The sequence below is a fragment of the Trachinotus anak genome, unplaced genomic scaffold, assembly GCF_046630095.1.
Source record: "Trachinotus anak isolate AG129_WGS33_773 ecotype Australia unplaced genomic scaffold, CSIRO_AGI_Tana_v1 ptg000003l, whole genome shotgun sequence".
NCBI classification, from domain to species: Eukaryota; Metazoa; Chordata; class Actinopteri; order Carangiformes; family Carangidae; genus Trachinotus; species Trachinotus anak.
In genome coordinates, this window is record NW_027273854.1 from 18592676 (window position 1) to 18609005 (window position 16330).

General features: G+C 37.8%; 2 protein-coding genes across 2 annotated transcripts in view; both read right to left on the minus strand.

Moving 5' to 3' along the window:
- Window positions 1–1012: 1012 nt before the first annotated feature.
- Window positions 1013–16330, minus strand: part of LOC139618429 (interferon-induced very large GTPase 1-like) — a 266067-nt gene continuing 250749 nt past the window's right edge. The window contains exons 20-24 of the mRNA XM_071474327.1: window positions 10034–10151; window positions 8203–8243; window positions 7373–7493; window positions 7176–7213; window positions 1013–7086 (exon numbers count right to left, since the gene is read on the minus strand). Coding sequence (XP_071330428.1) covers window positions 3325–7086; window positions 7176–7213; window positions 7373–7493; window positions 8203–8243; window positions 10034–10151 — 4080 coding nt within the window. The 3' untranslated portion in view covers window positions 1013–3324. The remainder of the gene's footprint in view (window positions 7087–7175; window positions 7214–7372; window positions 7494–8202; window positions 8244–10033; window positions 10152–16330) is intronic.
- Window positions 12105–15625, minus strand: LOC139608991 (GTPase IMAP family member 6-like). The gene is made up of 7 exons (XM_071463178.1): window positions 15575–15625; window positions 14677–14780; window positions 14536–14570; window positions 13579–13687; window positions 13324–13455; window positions 12627–13196; window positions 12105–12250 (listed from the first exon to the last, which is right to left on the minus strand). The coding sequence occupies exons 2-7, from the start codon at window positions 14762–14764 to the stop codon at window positions 12105–12107; spliced, it is 1080 nt and encodes a 359-aa protein (XP_071319279.1). The 5' UTR covers window positions 14765–14780; window positions 15575–15625.

Below are 16330 nucleotides of genomic sequence, written 5' to 3' on the forward strand. Positions count from 1 at the left end.
TAACCTGTCATCAGTTAAGCAGTTAAAAGGTCTAGAGTTGATTCCAGGTGTGGTGTTTGCTTTTGGAAGCTGTTGCTGTGAACACACAACATGTGGTCAAAGGAGGTCTCAATGGAGGTGAAACACACCATCCTGAGGCTGAAAAAAAGAAGAAATCCATCAGAAATCCATCAGAGAGATAGCAGAAATGTTAGGAGTGGCCAAATCAACAGTTTGGTACATTCTGAGAAAAAAAGAGTTCCAATGGCACTGGGTCACTTGTGTTTATTGATGAGGTGACAAAAGTCAGAAGCAGCCGGATGAATTCTGAAGTGTATAGGGGTATACTTTCTGCTCAGATTCAGCCAAATGCAGCAAAGTTGATTGGACGGCGCTTCACAGTACAGATGGACAATGATCCAAAACATACTGCAAAAGCAACCCAGGAGTTTTTTAAAGCAAAGAAGTGGAATATTCTGCAATGGCCGAGTCAATCACCGGATCTCAACCCAATCGCGCATGCATTTCACTTGCTCAAGACAAAACTTAAGGCAGAAAGACCCACAAACAAGCAGCAACTGAAGACAGCTGCAGTAAAGGCCTGGCAAAGCATCAGAAAGGAGGAAACCCAGTGTTTGGTGATGTCCATGGGTTCCAGACTTCAGGCAGTCATTGCCTGCAAAAGATTCTCAACAAAATATTGAAAAGTAACATTTTACTTAGGGTTATGTTTATTTGTCCAATTACTTTTGAGCCCCTGAGATGAGGAGCGTTTGTATAAAAATAGCTACAATTCCTACATGTTTAATCATATATTTTTGTTCAACCCCCTGAATGAAACCTTAAAGTCTGCACTTCAATTCCGTTGTAGATGTTTCATTTCAAATCCAATGTGGTGGCATGCAGAACCCAAATCATGAAGATTGTGTCACTGTCCAAATATTTCTGGGCCTAACTGTATTCTCATATGACACAAACTTCAGATAGATCTGATACAGAGAGTGACAGTCCAATTAAAGGCCATTACACCAATTTTACACCTGAAGTTCAGTTTATTTGTCACAAGGAGTCCTCTACCTGTGCAAACACTCAAACTGATGTCTCTGCAGGGAGATATCTAAAGTCTGAGAAAATAACTCCAGTGATGTCATACTGATGTCATCAGGGTTATTTCTGGCTTTAGAAGCCATCTCAAATGCATCAAAGGTGACGATCTGTAACTTGATTTTACTGCTGCCTGGCATTTGATGTTATCTGTAAATAATAAAAATATACACACTGAGAAACTGGGACTGAAAAGTTACCACACAGTCAGAGAACAGAAGTATGACTAACCCCAGATTATATAGCTGAAAGCTCAAGAGCCAGATGTGAATTTCTTATAAGACCAAAAAAAGCCAAAAAAGCGTAAGGTGGTTTTCAAGTCTTATCAAATAGAAATAGTCAAATAGGCTTTAATGTGCTTCATGGATCATCTGCAAAAGGTGGGGTCTTCTACAAACAGATGGAAGGTCTCAAAAGTGTCAATTGAGACTCAATTGAGACAAAAACAAAAAAAAAGAAACATGGTCTTTCAGTAGATGTGATTTTTTTATTATGCTCATCAATAACATGAAAGGTTTTTGTGTTGTCACTGAGTGATCAGTTTATAAATGATAAAATCCTTTAGAAAACTTTTTCCTCACATGACTTACATTCTTTACATTGAGCCTGAATATCAGAAAAGCTCAGACTGAGAAAAACAACAAAGATGATATAAATATAATGATTGATTATTTGAAATTAGATTAACATAACACTTCAAATACTTCTATACAAAGCGCCCCATCCTCAATCGTGTTTTATGTTATTTAAAAAGATTCATCTTAAAATTTAGAGACTTACAAAAATACAAACGGACAACATGTGTTTGACAGTAATTTTTAGAAATTATTTACACAGGTTATCAAAGAAATATGCCTTCAACTCTTTGCGGTGTATAAATTGGTCTGACAGCATGTCTCTCATCAACCTTCTCACAACTCTTCTCAAAATTCATGGATTTTGATTTAATAAAACTTCAAAATATTCATCATGGAAACTTTTATCATATCAAAAATCTCATACTGACCAACTTTGTAGATGGCACTTTGATTTAATATTTATATTTTTTATGCCTCATTTATTCTCCAAATGACTATTGTTCTTCTGTGCTCTGTGTTTTAACTATAATCAATTATAATTATTCATCATCTTTTTCAGCTAAGTAGTTGTGTTGGATCACTCAGATTTGTACATTTCATCCAGACTTTTAATGGCATCGTCTATCCTGTAGTCTCTCCACTCACTGGGAATTTCTCCTTTGCCCTCAAATTTTAATTTATAGTGGTCCTCCAGCTGCTTTTGAAATCTACACACAAACCATTTCCAGTACGTCAGTTTAGACTCATCAGGGGTAATTCTCCAGTAAGCAAACCTTGGACCAGCAGTTCGGTACTGTTTAAATGGAATACTTGACTCAGAATCATGATGAGGATAAAAACTTTGGTCACTTGCAACATTTGTTGTGCAAAAGTTGTTGCTCATCTCCTCTGTGCCTCTATAATGCCATCCGTTAATTCCAGAGGGTCGATGAAAAGGGACACTGTGGTCATCAGGGCTGTGATCTTCTATGGTGTTGGTACAAACTGCTGAACAGAATGGACACTTCTCCCAGCAGCACTTGCACAGCTGATCAATGAGGATTTGATCAGGTGTCAGCCTGAATTCACTCATGTTATTCAGTGAGAGGCTGCTCGTCTCCTTCATGATGAGTACAAGGCCTTTCTCTATCTCTTCTTTAAGAAAGTCAAAGTTGTTTATGTCTCTGAAGGTTTCAGAACAAATGTCATCAAACATCAGCTCATCTTTTAGCAAACTGGTAAATTCCTCCAGCCACATGTCTGTGTGTCCTCTCTGGGTTTTGACTTTCTCTGTTGCAGTAAATAAAGCCTGACTTACAAATTGTTTCATGTCCTCAACATTTTTCTTGAGTATATCCTGTGCTTTATCTCTGTGAGATGTGAAGATGTATTTCTCTACTTCCTCTTTGATAAACCTCTCCACATGTTTCCTTGGTTGATGGATGTAGGTGATGAAACCTCTGAAGTCCTCTTTCTCTGCCAGTGATTTCAACACATGTTTCTCCAGGTTCAGTCTGTTCCCATTGAATGCTGGGAAACTGCACCTCATCTCTCCAGCCACATCAATGGCAGTCTTGTTGCAGACAGCCTCAACAGTGGAAACCTTCAGTTTTTCACAGATCAACTCTCCAAGAACAACAGCAGAAGAGCTTCCTTTACAGAAGCTTCTGAAAATGTTGTAATATTAATGCTTTTTATTCTCTAAATAAATTAGAGCATCATTGTTCATCTTGAATTTCTTGTGGGACTCTGAAAGCCAACTCTTAGCTCTGTCAAACACATACAGTAAGAGATCAACTGTGAACTCCTTCTTCAGAGCATATTTCCTCTTTGATTCAAATGCTGTCACTTTTTCTTTGACATTTTTGGCCACTTGTAGCAAATAAGTTGGACTGTAGCCACTTGTAGCTACAGGTTTGCTCCTGATTGTATCAAGTGAATGTTTTTCAAGTTCATCAATGAGGGATCTGAAGTGGTTTTGTTCTTCAAATGGTAAGGATCTCTTTGATGTATGTGATTCTTTTTGTTGTGTTGGCGCAAATCCAATCAGTGTTTTAATATACACCCATAGAGTTCTCCATGAATATCCTCCTTGCCCTTTTGTGTACTTCTTTGCCTTCTTTTCATCCTCTGGTTGTTGGTTTTCCTCACAATGCTCCTGATACTTGGTGAGGGTCACATAATCAAAGTAATCACAGATCTCTGATATGTTTTTGAATCTGCCACTGCTTTTGGATTCACCTATCAGAGCCCATTCAAAACCAAGTTCATACAGGATAATTACATGATCTTCCTCCAAGTTGATGTCTTCAATAGGTTTTATATCTGCAGTTAGTTCTCTCACCCAGCCTCTCCAGACAGAGTCAAACTGCTTCCTAAGTTCCTCTTCAGCTTGTGTCTTGTCTTTTAACTGCTGAGCGAGCTCTTTGCTCTTCTGTAGCAGCTTGTTCTCAAACTCTGTCTTCTGATCATCAAGCTTTTTACAAGCTGTCTTCTGCTGAATAACTTCATCCAGTTTTCTTTTCACTCCTCTCACCTGTTCATCATGAAACTCCTTGATTTTGTTTTCAAATTGGCCTCGCCACTGAACCAGCATTTCTTTGTCTCTGTCATCATCAAAGTACTTTCTCATTTCTTTTTTGATTTCTTCATATGTTTTGCTCATTTCTTTAGTAAGATAACTGAGCTCAACCTTGTCAAGTTTTCCATTTTCAATTCTGTTATAAAGCTGGTTTTCAATGGTCAACATGTTGCTCCTCAGGGCCCAGGTCCAGTTCCCGTACTGGACCTCAAGGTTTCTGTACACTTTGATTTCAAGAGTGTTTTTGAAACTGAAAACAAAGTGTTCGTTCATCAGGGCTTTCCACAGGTCCTGGACTTTGCTTTTGAACTGTGACAGAGTGATCCCAGCAGACTGTGAAGCTTTAGAGAGGATGATGTTCTTCAGCTCTTGGACGCTGTCGCTATAACCTGGATTTGGAGGAGCCATAGGTGGACTTCCCTCCCATAGTTGGGCAAAGTATTTCACATCTTTTTGCACATCAAATGCAATGACATCACTGAAACACTCAGCATCACAAACCTCCTCTTTGGCAGCGAGTTGGGCCATCTGGTCCAGTTTTTCTTGCAGGCATCTTTTTCCATCCATGTTTTTCTCTGCAGCTGCAATATCTGTAACATTCTGGTGAACAAACACACAACTTGGAGACAGTTTAACTTTCTTCATCCTCATGAAAGCCTGGACAACAATCTGCAGAATGTCCTGCATGTCAGCTGGATTCTCTCCAAAGATGTTGATCAGTGTCATGTTTCCCAGACCAACAACAAATGTTGCCAGTTCATTGTCGTGGTGAGGAGTGGTGTTACCGGCTAATTCAAGAGCACGCAGTCCTTCAGTGTCCACCACTAGAACGTAGTCAAACCTGAAGTCTTTCTTCCTCTCCTCTGACACTTTGACCAGCTGCATGAAGGCACCCTTGGTGCATCTGCCAGCACTCACTGCAAACTGTAACCCAAACATGGCATTCAGCATAGTTGATTTTCCACTGCTTTGTACGCCCAAAACTGACAACACAAACACTCTCTGGTCACCCAGTCTCTTGATGACTTCCTCTAAGAGACTAGAGATCCATGTTAAAGGCACATGACCTGCATCTCCATCCATCAGCTCCATGGGGTGTCCTGATATCATCAGCTCTGCAGCCAGCTCAGGGTATTTAGACCAGTCAGTCTGTCGCCTCTGTGTTTGTTTCTGCAGAGATTTATGGGCTTCATAGATCTGCCCCATTTCTCTAAAGATGTGCTCCAAACCAAAAGTTGCTGACTGTAGTTTTGTTGAGATTTGTTCAAGCTCAGTTTGTTTTCTGTTTAACTGATCAGACTTGTCATATTTCTTCTTCAGAGCCAAGACCTCAGACCACTTGTCATGATAGCTTTGGAGAATTGAATTGAGATCGTCAGTGGAGAGAGCATCTATTAAGATCTGAGTCCATTTCAGGAAATACTCTTTGTCTGTTGATGGCAGAGATGAGAGACTTTCAATGAACAACTTCATCAGTTCACTACAGGAAGCATCACATTGTTTCTGTCGTATTTTCATCAGTTCCTGTTGCTTTTCACTTTTCTCCTTCTCAATGTTTCCTTTGAGATGATGCAGTTCTTTGTTTATTCTGCACCACTCATGCCACAGTCGGCCTTGACAAGGGAGGAATTTATCTTTGATTTTTGAAACGTCCATCTTCTGAAGAGCATTCATTACTTTCTCTGCAGCAGATTTCCCTTTTTGGCAGACTGTGTCATCTTCATCCACTCTGATTCCAGAGACCTTGGCCATGGTTTCAAGCTGGAAGGATGTATGTGGTCCAGACAAAATCTCTCCAATGATCCTTTTCAGTTCTTCAGAAATATCTGACTGGCTTCGGTCTTTTAAACCCATTTTGAATGTTCCCTTTTTTATCTCAACAGCATCACAACTGTCATCAACAATGAGAATAATGAGAGGCTTTGAAGACTTCAGAAGGGCTGAAATAACTGTCATACTTTTGTGAGTTTTCTCCAGAGTTGGTAACAGAACAACATTGACTGAAGATTTTTCAGTCAGTATGTTACGCTGTTTTTCAAATGTCAGGGCATCACCATGAAGATTACAGAAGGCAGTGCAGTCAGTGAAGGCATCATCAGATTTACCAGCAGGACAGTACCAGGCGATCTCTGCCACACCATTCATCAAATGGCGAGATTTGGTGCTACCTGGGCAGTTTCTGTGGAAGAAGGTGTTGTGACGGTTGTTGATCAAAGTGTTGATCAGATGAGATTTAGACACCGACAGTGAACCCAGGCGGAAAAATGACACCATGGATGTCTCAGCTTCACAGATGGGCAAACTCTTCATGGTGATGATGCTTGAATTATCTTTGGTTTGAGTTATCTTCCATGTTTTTCTTATTTGCCTGAATGTCCACAGAGGACACTCAACGTACATTTTGACTGGGTCAGGAACAAGCAAAGGTAAGGCGTACTGACACTGAGAGAGCTTTGTCATCATGTTCTGCTTCAGGAAACTGTCTGAGCAGTGAAATACTGCCATTTGAATGTCCATTGGATGAATGTGAGTCTGTTTTGATTGATTAGAGTCTGGATTGGTGCTAAAAAGAAGGTCTTCGTCATTGTCTACTGTGTCAACAGTTTCAGCCACTGGAACAGATGTTGACTGGCTCACCTCAGCATGGTCTTGTCTTACAGGAATATATCTGGCTCTGTAATCTAATATCATCAACTTCTGAAGAAAAGTATGAGCTAGATCTTTCTCAGATGTTTCATGGTCCTGTTTCACAGGTGGACCTATTTTAAGAAAATCTGTTGGAGACAACTTCTGTTTGTCTTGAAGTTGAAGTCTGTGAAACAGAGTTTCAGTTTTGTTTTTCACTTCAGAAATCTTCACTGACTGCTGTAAATAATAAACAAATAACCATTCAGTGTACGTAAAAAAATGATAACATCATATGGTTATAAGGTAAATAGTCCTTAAGTTCTCACCTCATCCTTGTTTGCACTCATATCCACATCTGAGGTGCCTGCAGGACAACAATGAACCAGAGAGTTCTGTTGGATCAATACATTTTTCTCATGTTCATTGTAAATGATTTTGAATGTTAGTTATTTAGTAATTAATCTTATTTTGAAATTTTCTGTTATTGCAAAATAAAATATTTCATTAAAAATTATTTTCTCACCTGTTTCAGAAGGAACAGACTTGATTTCAGACTCTCCTCCTGTTGCTGGCTTGTCATTCCTCTCCGAGTGTTTCCCATCATTCACTCGGTCACACTGACAAAACCAGTGATTTAATTTAATCTCAAAATAAGTAGGTCAGAACCATGGTGAAGACCAACAATACAAAATGGTACACTAATTCAGAGTACAACAAAACCAAACATAAAAGTAAGGGAAAACAATGAGCACAAATAGGTTTATATTTTAGGGAGAAGAAAGTAAACTCTTCAGTAATTTCAGCTTCATTTATCTGGCATCAAACCAGGAGCAATGTGGAGTCAAAGTCTAAATTAAAAAGGCAAAGCTTCAAGTTAGAAATCAGAAATATCAGTTCTCAGAAATGACAAGGAGCAAGCCCATTGATCAGATTAGGATTTCCCAGCAAGCTTTGCTTTGTAACTTTTGAAAAGAAATGAACCAAATTAAATAAGTGGTAGCTGGATTTTTTTTCATAAACCATGCAGTTTTGGAAAATTTCAATAAGGGCAATAAAAATATAAAAGGCTATGACTCAAAACTGAACGTGTGATGGGCCCTTGACAGCTACTGGGCCCTGGTGTTGTACACCAGCTACACAGCTCCGAGATATGTCATTGTTTATAGTAATAAATGGGCCAAAAAACAGGAACAAGATAAACACACAACACTGAACATCAACAACACACCTTCAGTAAAGAAATACAAAAGCAAGGTAAAAACAATGTGCACAGCTGTTATTATTCAGGTGTGAGACACTTTTAGAAAAGAGATGCTACAGTGATGATCAAAAGTGAAGGTGAAAAATTCTTACCTTTACTCCGTTTTCATCTGTGTTCTGCTTCTTCTCTTTAACTGTAGGATGATGTGAAAACAGCAGATTGTATACAATCAAAATGAGCTAACTGTGTTCATTTTCTGTGTCACAGTAAAATGCATTACTTTATGCAGATAATATTACACATTTCACTGCCTTCACTGCTGTCTCGTTTTTCTCAGTTTCTTTGAAACAAACAACAAATGAAAATCGCTATTCTGAAATCATTGTGTGCAAATCTCTGTCTCTTTACACTTAAACAGTTTATGTATTTTTTGTTGCTTTCATACAAAAGTCACATCTATAAATACAAATACAAAAATCTATATATTATCCAGTCATGCTTTGCATTAGTGATGAAAAAGGATCAAAGTGTGTTTCCGATGATCTGTATAATTCAGATGTGTTTAGCAGCATGCTCCATGTGGAAATCCACACAGGTAACTGTCTATGCAGGTAACTTTACACAGATCATAGAAGCTTTACAGTTTTTTTCAGCTGCTTTAGCACAAACACCAAATGAAAAGAGATTCTCAAAACATGTGTGCAAATCTCAAGTCTTTTTTGCAGTTAAACAGTTCATGTAAATGCACACATCTTCAAATTATCCAGTGATGCTTTGCATTAGTTTCTGTGATGAAAATGGATTAAAGTCTTTTTCTAATGATCTGGATAACTCAGATGTGTTCACCAGCATGCTCACTGTGGAAATCCACACATGACAAATATTTGAGCCACTGCTGGAGCCTTTCAAAATTAAACGTGTTGTAGGTTTAAATCTGGTAATAATAATAATAATAATAATAATAATCTTTCAATTTAAGCAGATTCATCCTCCAATTTTAATGCAACCTGTTGTCAAATTTAAGTTCTAATTCATTAAAACACACTCACACCACAGTAACCAAGGTCGTTCCTGGTGGTCTCTGTAGCTCTCTTGGCTCCAATAATTAAATAAATGTAAGAAACTGAGCAAGAGATCAGAATAAATTATACTCAGACATAAGTACATAGAGTTTCCTGGCATAGGCACTTTTGGCATTTGTTAAGTAGAGCAAATCAAATTTTAGTACTTCACACAATGGGAGGGGATCTCGCTAAATTACATTTATGGATATTATTATTGTTACTGATGAAGATGATATTGTAGATCTGGACAGCTTTAAAGAGAATTAATCTTTATTTATGGATTTGGAGCACAGACAATCAGACAAGGATTTCCATAAGTTCTGGATTGTGGGTCTGCTGTGGTGAAACTACCATGGTGCATCGCTTTAGATGTTTCTGCTGCACGGAACTGTGTTATTATATTTTCAGACAAGCTCCTTTCATAAAGGAAGGTCCAGTGTGTCCTATGCTAAAGGAGAAAAACAAAGGAGCTTCAATGCTTCCTATCTTATCATTTACAGAAGGAGCAGCTCTTCTCATGGCTGCAACTTAGATTCCAGGTCATTTCACTCAGTTTGGAACCTTCCTAAGCTAAAAAGACTTTTCACACGCAGTTTAGAGCTTCCCCGCCTACCTAAATACCTGGTCCTGTAACCTGCCCGTCTGCCTGGATTTGTACCTGTAAGCCTGGTTCTTATCACTTGTTCAATTAAAGTGAATCCACTGCACCAGCCTGCCTGTGCTCCTACCAACAGCTGTGACAAACCAGTTGATTCATTTTGAAAGATGCAGTCCCTGAATGAAATTTATTTCACAACAATGAAGAGGGGTCCACAGTTTAGTTCACACTGACTGCTTCTGTGTTTACTTTGTGAAGAGTTTTGAAAACGTGAACCCATAGAGAAATGTATTAAAAATGAAAACAAATGTAAAATGTTACCCTGCTCATTGGCTGCTGATGGTAGTTGAGACTTGATTTCAGATTCTCCTCCCACTGTGGTGCCGTCATCTTTCTCCTGTGAGTGTTCAGCATCACCACAGTCATTTACTGGGTCACACTAAGGAAACGTGGGATTTTATACAAACTTAAGCTCAATAGATAAGAACGGTTGAAATCAAGAAAGTGAAGAGCAAAAATATAAGCGTGTTTGTATTTTAATGAGAGAGAAATTAAACTCCTCAACAAAAGTGTTTTCCACTCCTCCATGCGTCCAAGGCTCATGGAGTCAAACTCTGTCCAAGTTCAAACTAAAAGGACAAACGGCTCCAATCTTCAGCTCAGGTTCATGTTTTAGTCGTGAAATTTAACATCACTTCAGAAATGTATCAAAATGGAAATGTTGCTGTATGACAGTGACTACTGAGGGACAGGGAAACTCACCTTTTCCTCTGTTGTACCCGCTCCCTCCTGTTGATGTACTGCAGGGTAATGGAACAACAAGCAGATCACCGGATCAAACATCAGATGAATAATTTAAGTGCGAGTTAGCCATTCCAGATTAATAACATTTATTAGCAAAAATTGTGTTCATGTCAAAGATTATGAACAGGATATTTGCAATGTTCACAATTCAACAACATCTATCTACACAAAAAGAGACAATGTGGTTCATTTGAATTTTGCAGAAATGCAATACAAAAATCAAGAGAAATGAAGTTTTTCTCACGTTCTTTAGTAACAGTTGAAACAGTCTGAGATGTTGAACTTGTGTCCTTCAGTGTATCACTGTCCTCTGTGGGTCGCTCACTCATGTTACTGCTGCTTTCATTATTGATCTGTTTAACTTCATCAGTCTCTCCTGCTGATAGCTCCAAGCCTGCAAATGTAAGACATTAGTTTAATTACTTGGTTTTTTTGTTTTATTACATTATACATAAAAATCTGTGCTACTGTTCTTTAAATTTTCATGAAAATGTTACCTTTCTCATTGGATGCAGATGGTATTGTAGACATGACTTCAGGTTCTCCCCCTGCTGTTGTGCTGTCATCATTTTTATCTGAGTTTTCAGCATCACCAGCTTCATTCACTGGCTCACACTAAGAAAACAGGAAACTTCATCTGACTTTGGTCATTAGAATTTTGAAGATTAAGTATGTGAAAATGAAAAATGCACACAGTGGTACTGTACAACAGCACAAAAAATAAAAAACAAGGGAAAACTCAGCTTATCAAAGCTACAACCAGTAGGTTACTGGATTCAAAGTCTGTGTAAGTCTTAAAAAAAAAGAGCTCCAGCCTTTGGCTTAAGTTTCAGGTGTTTGCAATGAATTATAACCTGACCTCATAAAAAAGCATTGAAATAGAATTGTTGCTATATGACGGTGACAATTGAGGATCAAAGGATCTCACCTTTATTTCTGTTGTAGCTCCTCTGTTCTCCATCTGATCTGCTGCAGGATAATGTAAAAACAGCAGATTGTATAAGATCAAGAGGAGCTCACTGTTTACTTTTTGTTCATTATTGTAATTTTCATTTCTTTCCGCGGGTAACTTAAGACAGTATCACTGCTTTCAGCCAGAGAAAAATCATAGCAGCTTTATAGTTTTCCTCAGTAGCTTTGACCAACAAATGAAACAACACACGAAAAATCAAGATTCTTAAAACATTGTGAACAAATCTCAAGTCTCTTTTGCAGTTCAACAGTTAATGTATTTCTTTCATACAAAAATCAAATGTATAAGTAGAAATACAAACATCTTCAAATTATCCAGTGATGCATTAATGATGAAAGTGGATTAAATTCCTTATCTAATGATCTGGATAACTCAGATGTCTCCAGCAGCATGCTCGCTGTGGAAATCTGCACATGCAAAATACTTGTGCCACTGTTTCAAAATTAAATGTGTTGTAGGTTTAAATCTGGTAAAAAATAAATAAATAAATAAATAAAAAGAATTGATCACAGGTAAATCTTTCAATTTAAGCAGATTCATCCTCAATTTTTAATGCAAAGGCAGTGATATTGAGCTTTACATAAGAACAGTTACTGGACAAGGACCAGGCAGACATCATAGAGAGACAACAGGCGGCTCATACAGGAGGGAGGATGTAAACATACTGTATGTGATGTGCTTGGTCAGGACAGGTGGACACAGATGAACAGTCAGAGACTTGTTGGTGAGGGGAGTACTTTGTAAGAAGATGTTTGTTTGAACTGTACATAGATATATCACACACAGTAAACAGTAAACAGTATTTACTGTGAACAGGGGAAACTTGTGAATGCTCTTTTAAATCTTGTGATTGTATGAGTTTATTCAGTTGGCTGTAGATGATATTTGACTTTATTGTTGGTTTATTGTCAGTATCATTGAAAATGACAAGAGTAGATACTATTTCACATTTCTTCACAAATTTGACTTTAAATTGATGAATCACTGGTTTAATCTTTAACTATGACATGTTTTTTATAATCTGATCATGTGTCAAGTGTTACTGATAGATAGATAGATAGATAGAGAGATAGATAGATAGATAGATAGATAGATAGATAGATAGATGATCTGTGAACAGCAACATTAAAATCTCACCTGTTTGATTTTGATGAAACACTGAGGAATCTGACGTTTCTTCTTCTTCATGCTCTTTATTTTCACCACAGGTCAGTCCATTGTAGCAGTGTGGATCATTTTCAGAGACCATGACATCTATTTTTTCCAGCAGTGCTGCTATTTCATTTTCCTCTCTCATACTTTTTGTACATGTGTGGTATCTTTTTTCAACAAAACTACTATTGGCTTTCAGGTCTGTCAGTGCTCGGTCACATTCTTCATCTGAGCCATGAGTCACAACTGTCATTAAATAAGCAAGTGATTCTTTGCCAAAGGTTTTTTCTAACCACTGCACTCCTGAGCTGTAATGGCTGTTCTGCAGACCATTTGGTAGCAGGAGGAGAAAGGCATGAACTCCCTGATTTAATGGGAATTTGTCAGTGTTTTGTTGACCAAGCATGTTAATGACAGAGATGTGTCGACCACACAGATCATAGAGTGAGGATGAAAACTGTTGTGTTTGCTCGTCATGGTCAAGTAAGATGTTTTTTGATCCAACCTCAATAGAATTTGTGTCACCAATTAACACAAGTGTGAGCTCAGGCAACACTGAAACAACAAGAACAACATCTGTATGTTATTCTACACAAATCATTGACACAATGGTCTCAGAGGTTTGTTTGTGATTTTACTTTAAGTTACTACAAATGAAAAAAGAAAATGAAAAGATTCTCACGTTCTTTGATGTTTGTAGAAACAGTCTGGGATGTTGGACTTGTGTCCTTCATTGTTTCACTCTCCTCTGCAGACAGCTCACTAATGTTGGTGCTGCTTACTGTGTTGACCTCTTTGACTTCATCAGCCTCTCCTGTTGAAGGGTCAAAGTCTCCAGATTAGAGGTTAGTTAAATATGTTTTCATAAATTCACAGTGCTGAAATATAATTTGTAAAACGTGTGATTTCCTCAGTTAATTCTTCATGAAAATCTCACCTCTCTCTTTGGTTGTAGATGGTAGAGACTTGATTTCAGATTCTCCTCCTGTGGTTGTATCGTTCTGCTCTGGATGCTCAGCTTCACCAGGTTCATTCACTGAATCAGACTAAGAAAATAAGAGATTTTATTCAATGATGACTTCTCCAGGTTTGATCCACTGAGATTAAAAATGTTTTGATTGGGAACCAAAACCAAGAAAACAGCATCAAGATCAATGTCAAAATTGAAGATCAACAAATAAAGTTTATACATTTATTCATTGAAGGCGCTGCCTCTGAAACCATAGTGAGTGTGAGGGTCACTCTCCCTCTCCTCTACCAGTGAACCCACTGACACATTTCCACAAGAATTTCATCATTTCACTTTATCTGAGAGTAAAGTTGCTGCTTGTTTTATACCCAACAGAGCACAAGCACTGAGGACATTGTTGGAACTAACTGATCCAATACTTTTGCATTATATTCATTTATTCATCCATCGTCCAATCATAACCTTCTAACCTGTTGCATGTGTTTGGAAATGTTTCCAGGTCTGACCCAGTAAGATTGCTGTGGTGACTTTCACATAAAAGTGACCAAGGTGCTTTTTCAGACATGAGACCCACATGTTAAACTGCCTTCAGATTAATGTAAAGGGTCACATCTGCAGGTGGGAAAACAGTATAATAAAAAGTCAAGTTTTCTTTGTTAACGTTTGGTCAAGTTCACTCATCCACTGCCAAACATGAAGCAGCTCATAAAATGAAAACCTGATCAGTTCGAGAAGAAAACACAATTTCACAGGTCTGATCTTTTTGGACAGTGTGGACACTGTGTGTGCTATGAACTCTTATCATTTTAGATTTAGAGATTCTCTAAAGGATTCTCCGACAGTAAACACTGATTCGACTTAGAAAAAAGGGGACACTGTCAGAATAAATTCAGCTGTATGATGGTGACTTATCTTATATTTTACCTTGGTTTTAGCTGCACTTCCCTCCAGCTCATCTTCTGACAGGTCATGTAAGAAGAAGCAGATTGAACAGGATCTATCATAAAAACAATATGTAGTTTGCTAACAATATTCAACTTGTAAATTGTCTAACTTTCAAATTACCTTTGTCATCTCTCACAGATGATATTACAGGTTGGGTTTCAGACTCTCCTCCTCCTCCTGCTGTGTCGTCACGGTTCTCTCTCTCCATCTCATCGACTGCTCATCTTTACAGTCATAAGACAAAGCCATTCAGACAAATGTGATAATTAACTGTTATTGGAAAATGCAGGTGAAATGTAGCAAATATTGAAAAACTTCTCTTAGAGTAAAATGCAAGTGAGGACTTTCTGTGTATTTTGCTGAAAAAAATCATCTCAAAGTGAGTAAACATGACATATTTTTAAAATGGCGAATGATAGTTAAAGGAAATGGCCGCCAATGAGAACGCCTGTCCTTCACAGTGTCTGCTGTGAGCATTTGCTCAACCACATCAAAAGTGAAAGCAGAAAACATTCTGACACACCCAGATCAAACACACTTTAAACAGTTTACATTTCACCTGTTTTTCCTTAAACTGTAATTTGCATGTTCATACATCACATGTACAGTATCCATGATTTAAACAATAAAAAATAGTCAACAAAAATGTGAACATGCAAGATTTCATTTCTGACTTCAGCTGCTGAGTGACAGTTTAAACTCTGAATCAAAATAAATGTAACTCCTGTTGGTTTGGTTTTTATGTTATTAGAGAGAAAAAAAACTTGTTTTTCTGATGTGAGCAATTTCCAATTTTTTTCACTGAAAGCCACAAGAGTCAGGTCAAGATCAAATAAATGTGACTCTGCACAGCAACCATACACACTTGGTTAGTCTCACTCTTCCACACAAGTCATAGTAGACAAGACTTAAGAAATGTCACAGTTTGAAACCAAAGTGTCTGTTATAAAAACTATATACATGCACCAATTTTAAGGTATTTACTCAAACACATTGTAGAAATGTTGGACAAACTCACCTTTGTTTTGTGTTTCCTCAGCTCAGTGTGGTGTGTGTAGATGCGCCTCTTTGTTACAGTTGTTACTGTTCTCTATATACAGATCAGACGATTTGATAGGTCAGCCCCTCACAAACCCCTCCCACCTGCTCTTAACAAATCACAGGTGATGTGAAAGTAAAACTAAGACTGTTCTGCTCTTTCTGTTCTGATTTCTATGAAACCTCGTGACTTAGAGGAAAGTCACAGATTAAGAATTTTATGTGTTTAATATTGTCTTCAGATAAAAGTGGCGGCAATAAAGACACAATTGAGATGCGTTTTATTTTGGTAAGACTTGATACTGCAACAGTTGTTTTTCTCAGACAACTAAAAACACTGAGGAATAACTCAAGAGCCACCAGTAGCTCACCCCCCTGTTTTAGAGTTAACTCACCCAAAGTTTCAGAAGATATTTTCTGCACAAACCATGGAAGTGGAGTTCATGGAAGCAACACGACTTCACTCAGTAAATGTGCTTCAAATGCAGCTACATCAAATACACAGATATACTCACTCCTCTTCAACACTAAATAATTATTTTGTCAGTTTCTAATGAGTCACACTGCACTGTAAAAATGAAAAAGTTGAGAAAACTCAAAATTTCAAGGCAACTTTTGAGCCCAACAAAAAAATGTTGAGTTTTAAAAAAGTTTCATCAACTCATATTATTTTGTTTGTATAATTACATTTTCTTTTTTAGACAAACTTGAAAGTTTGAGTTGTGCCAACTTAAAA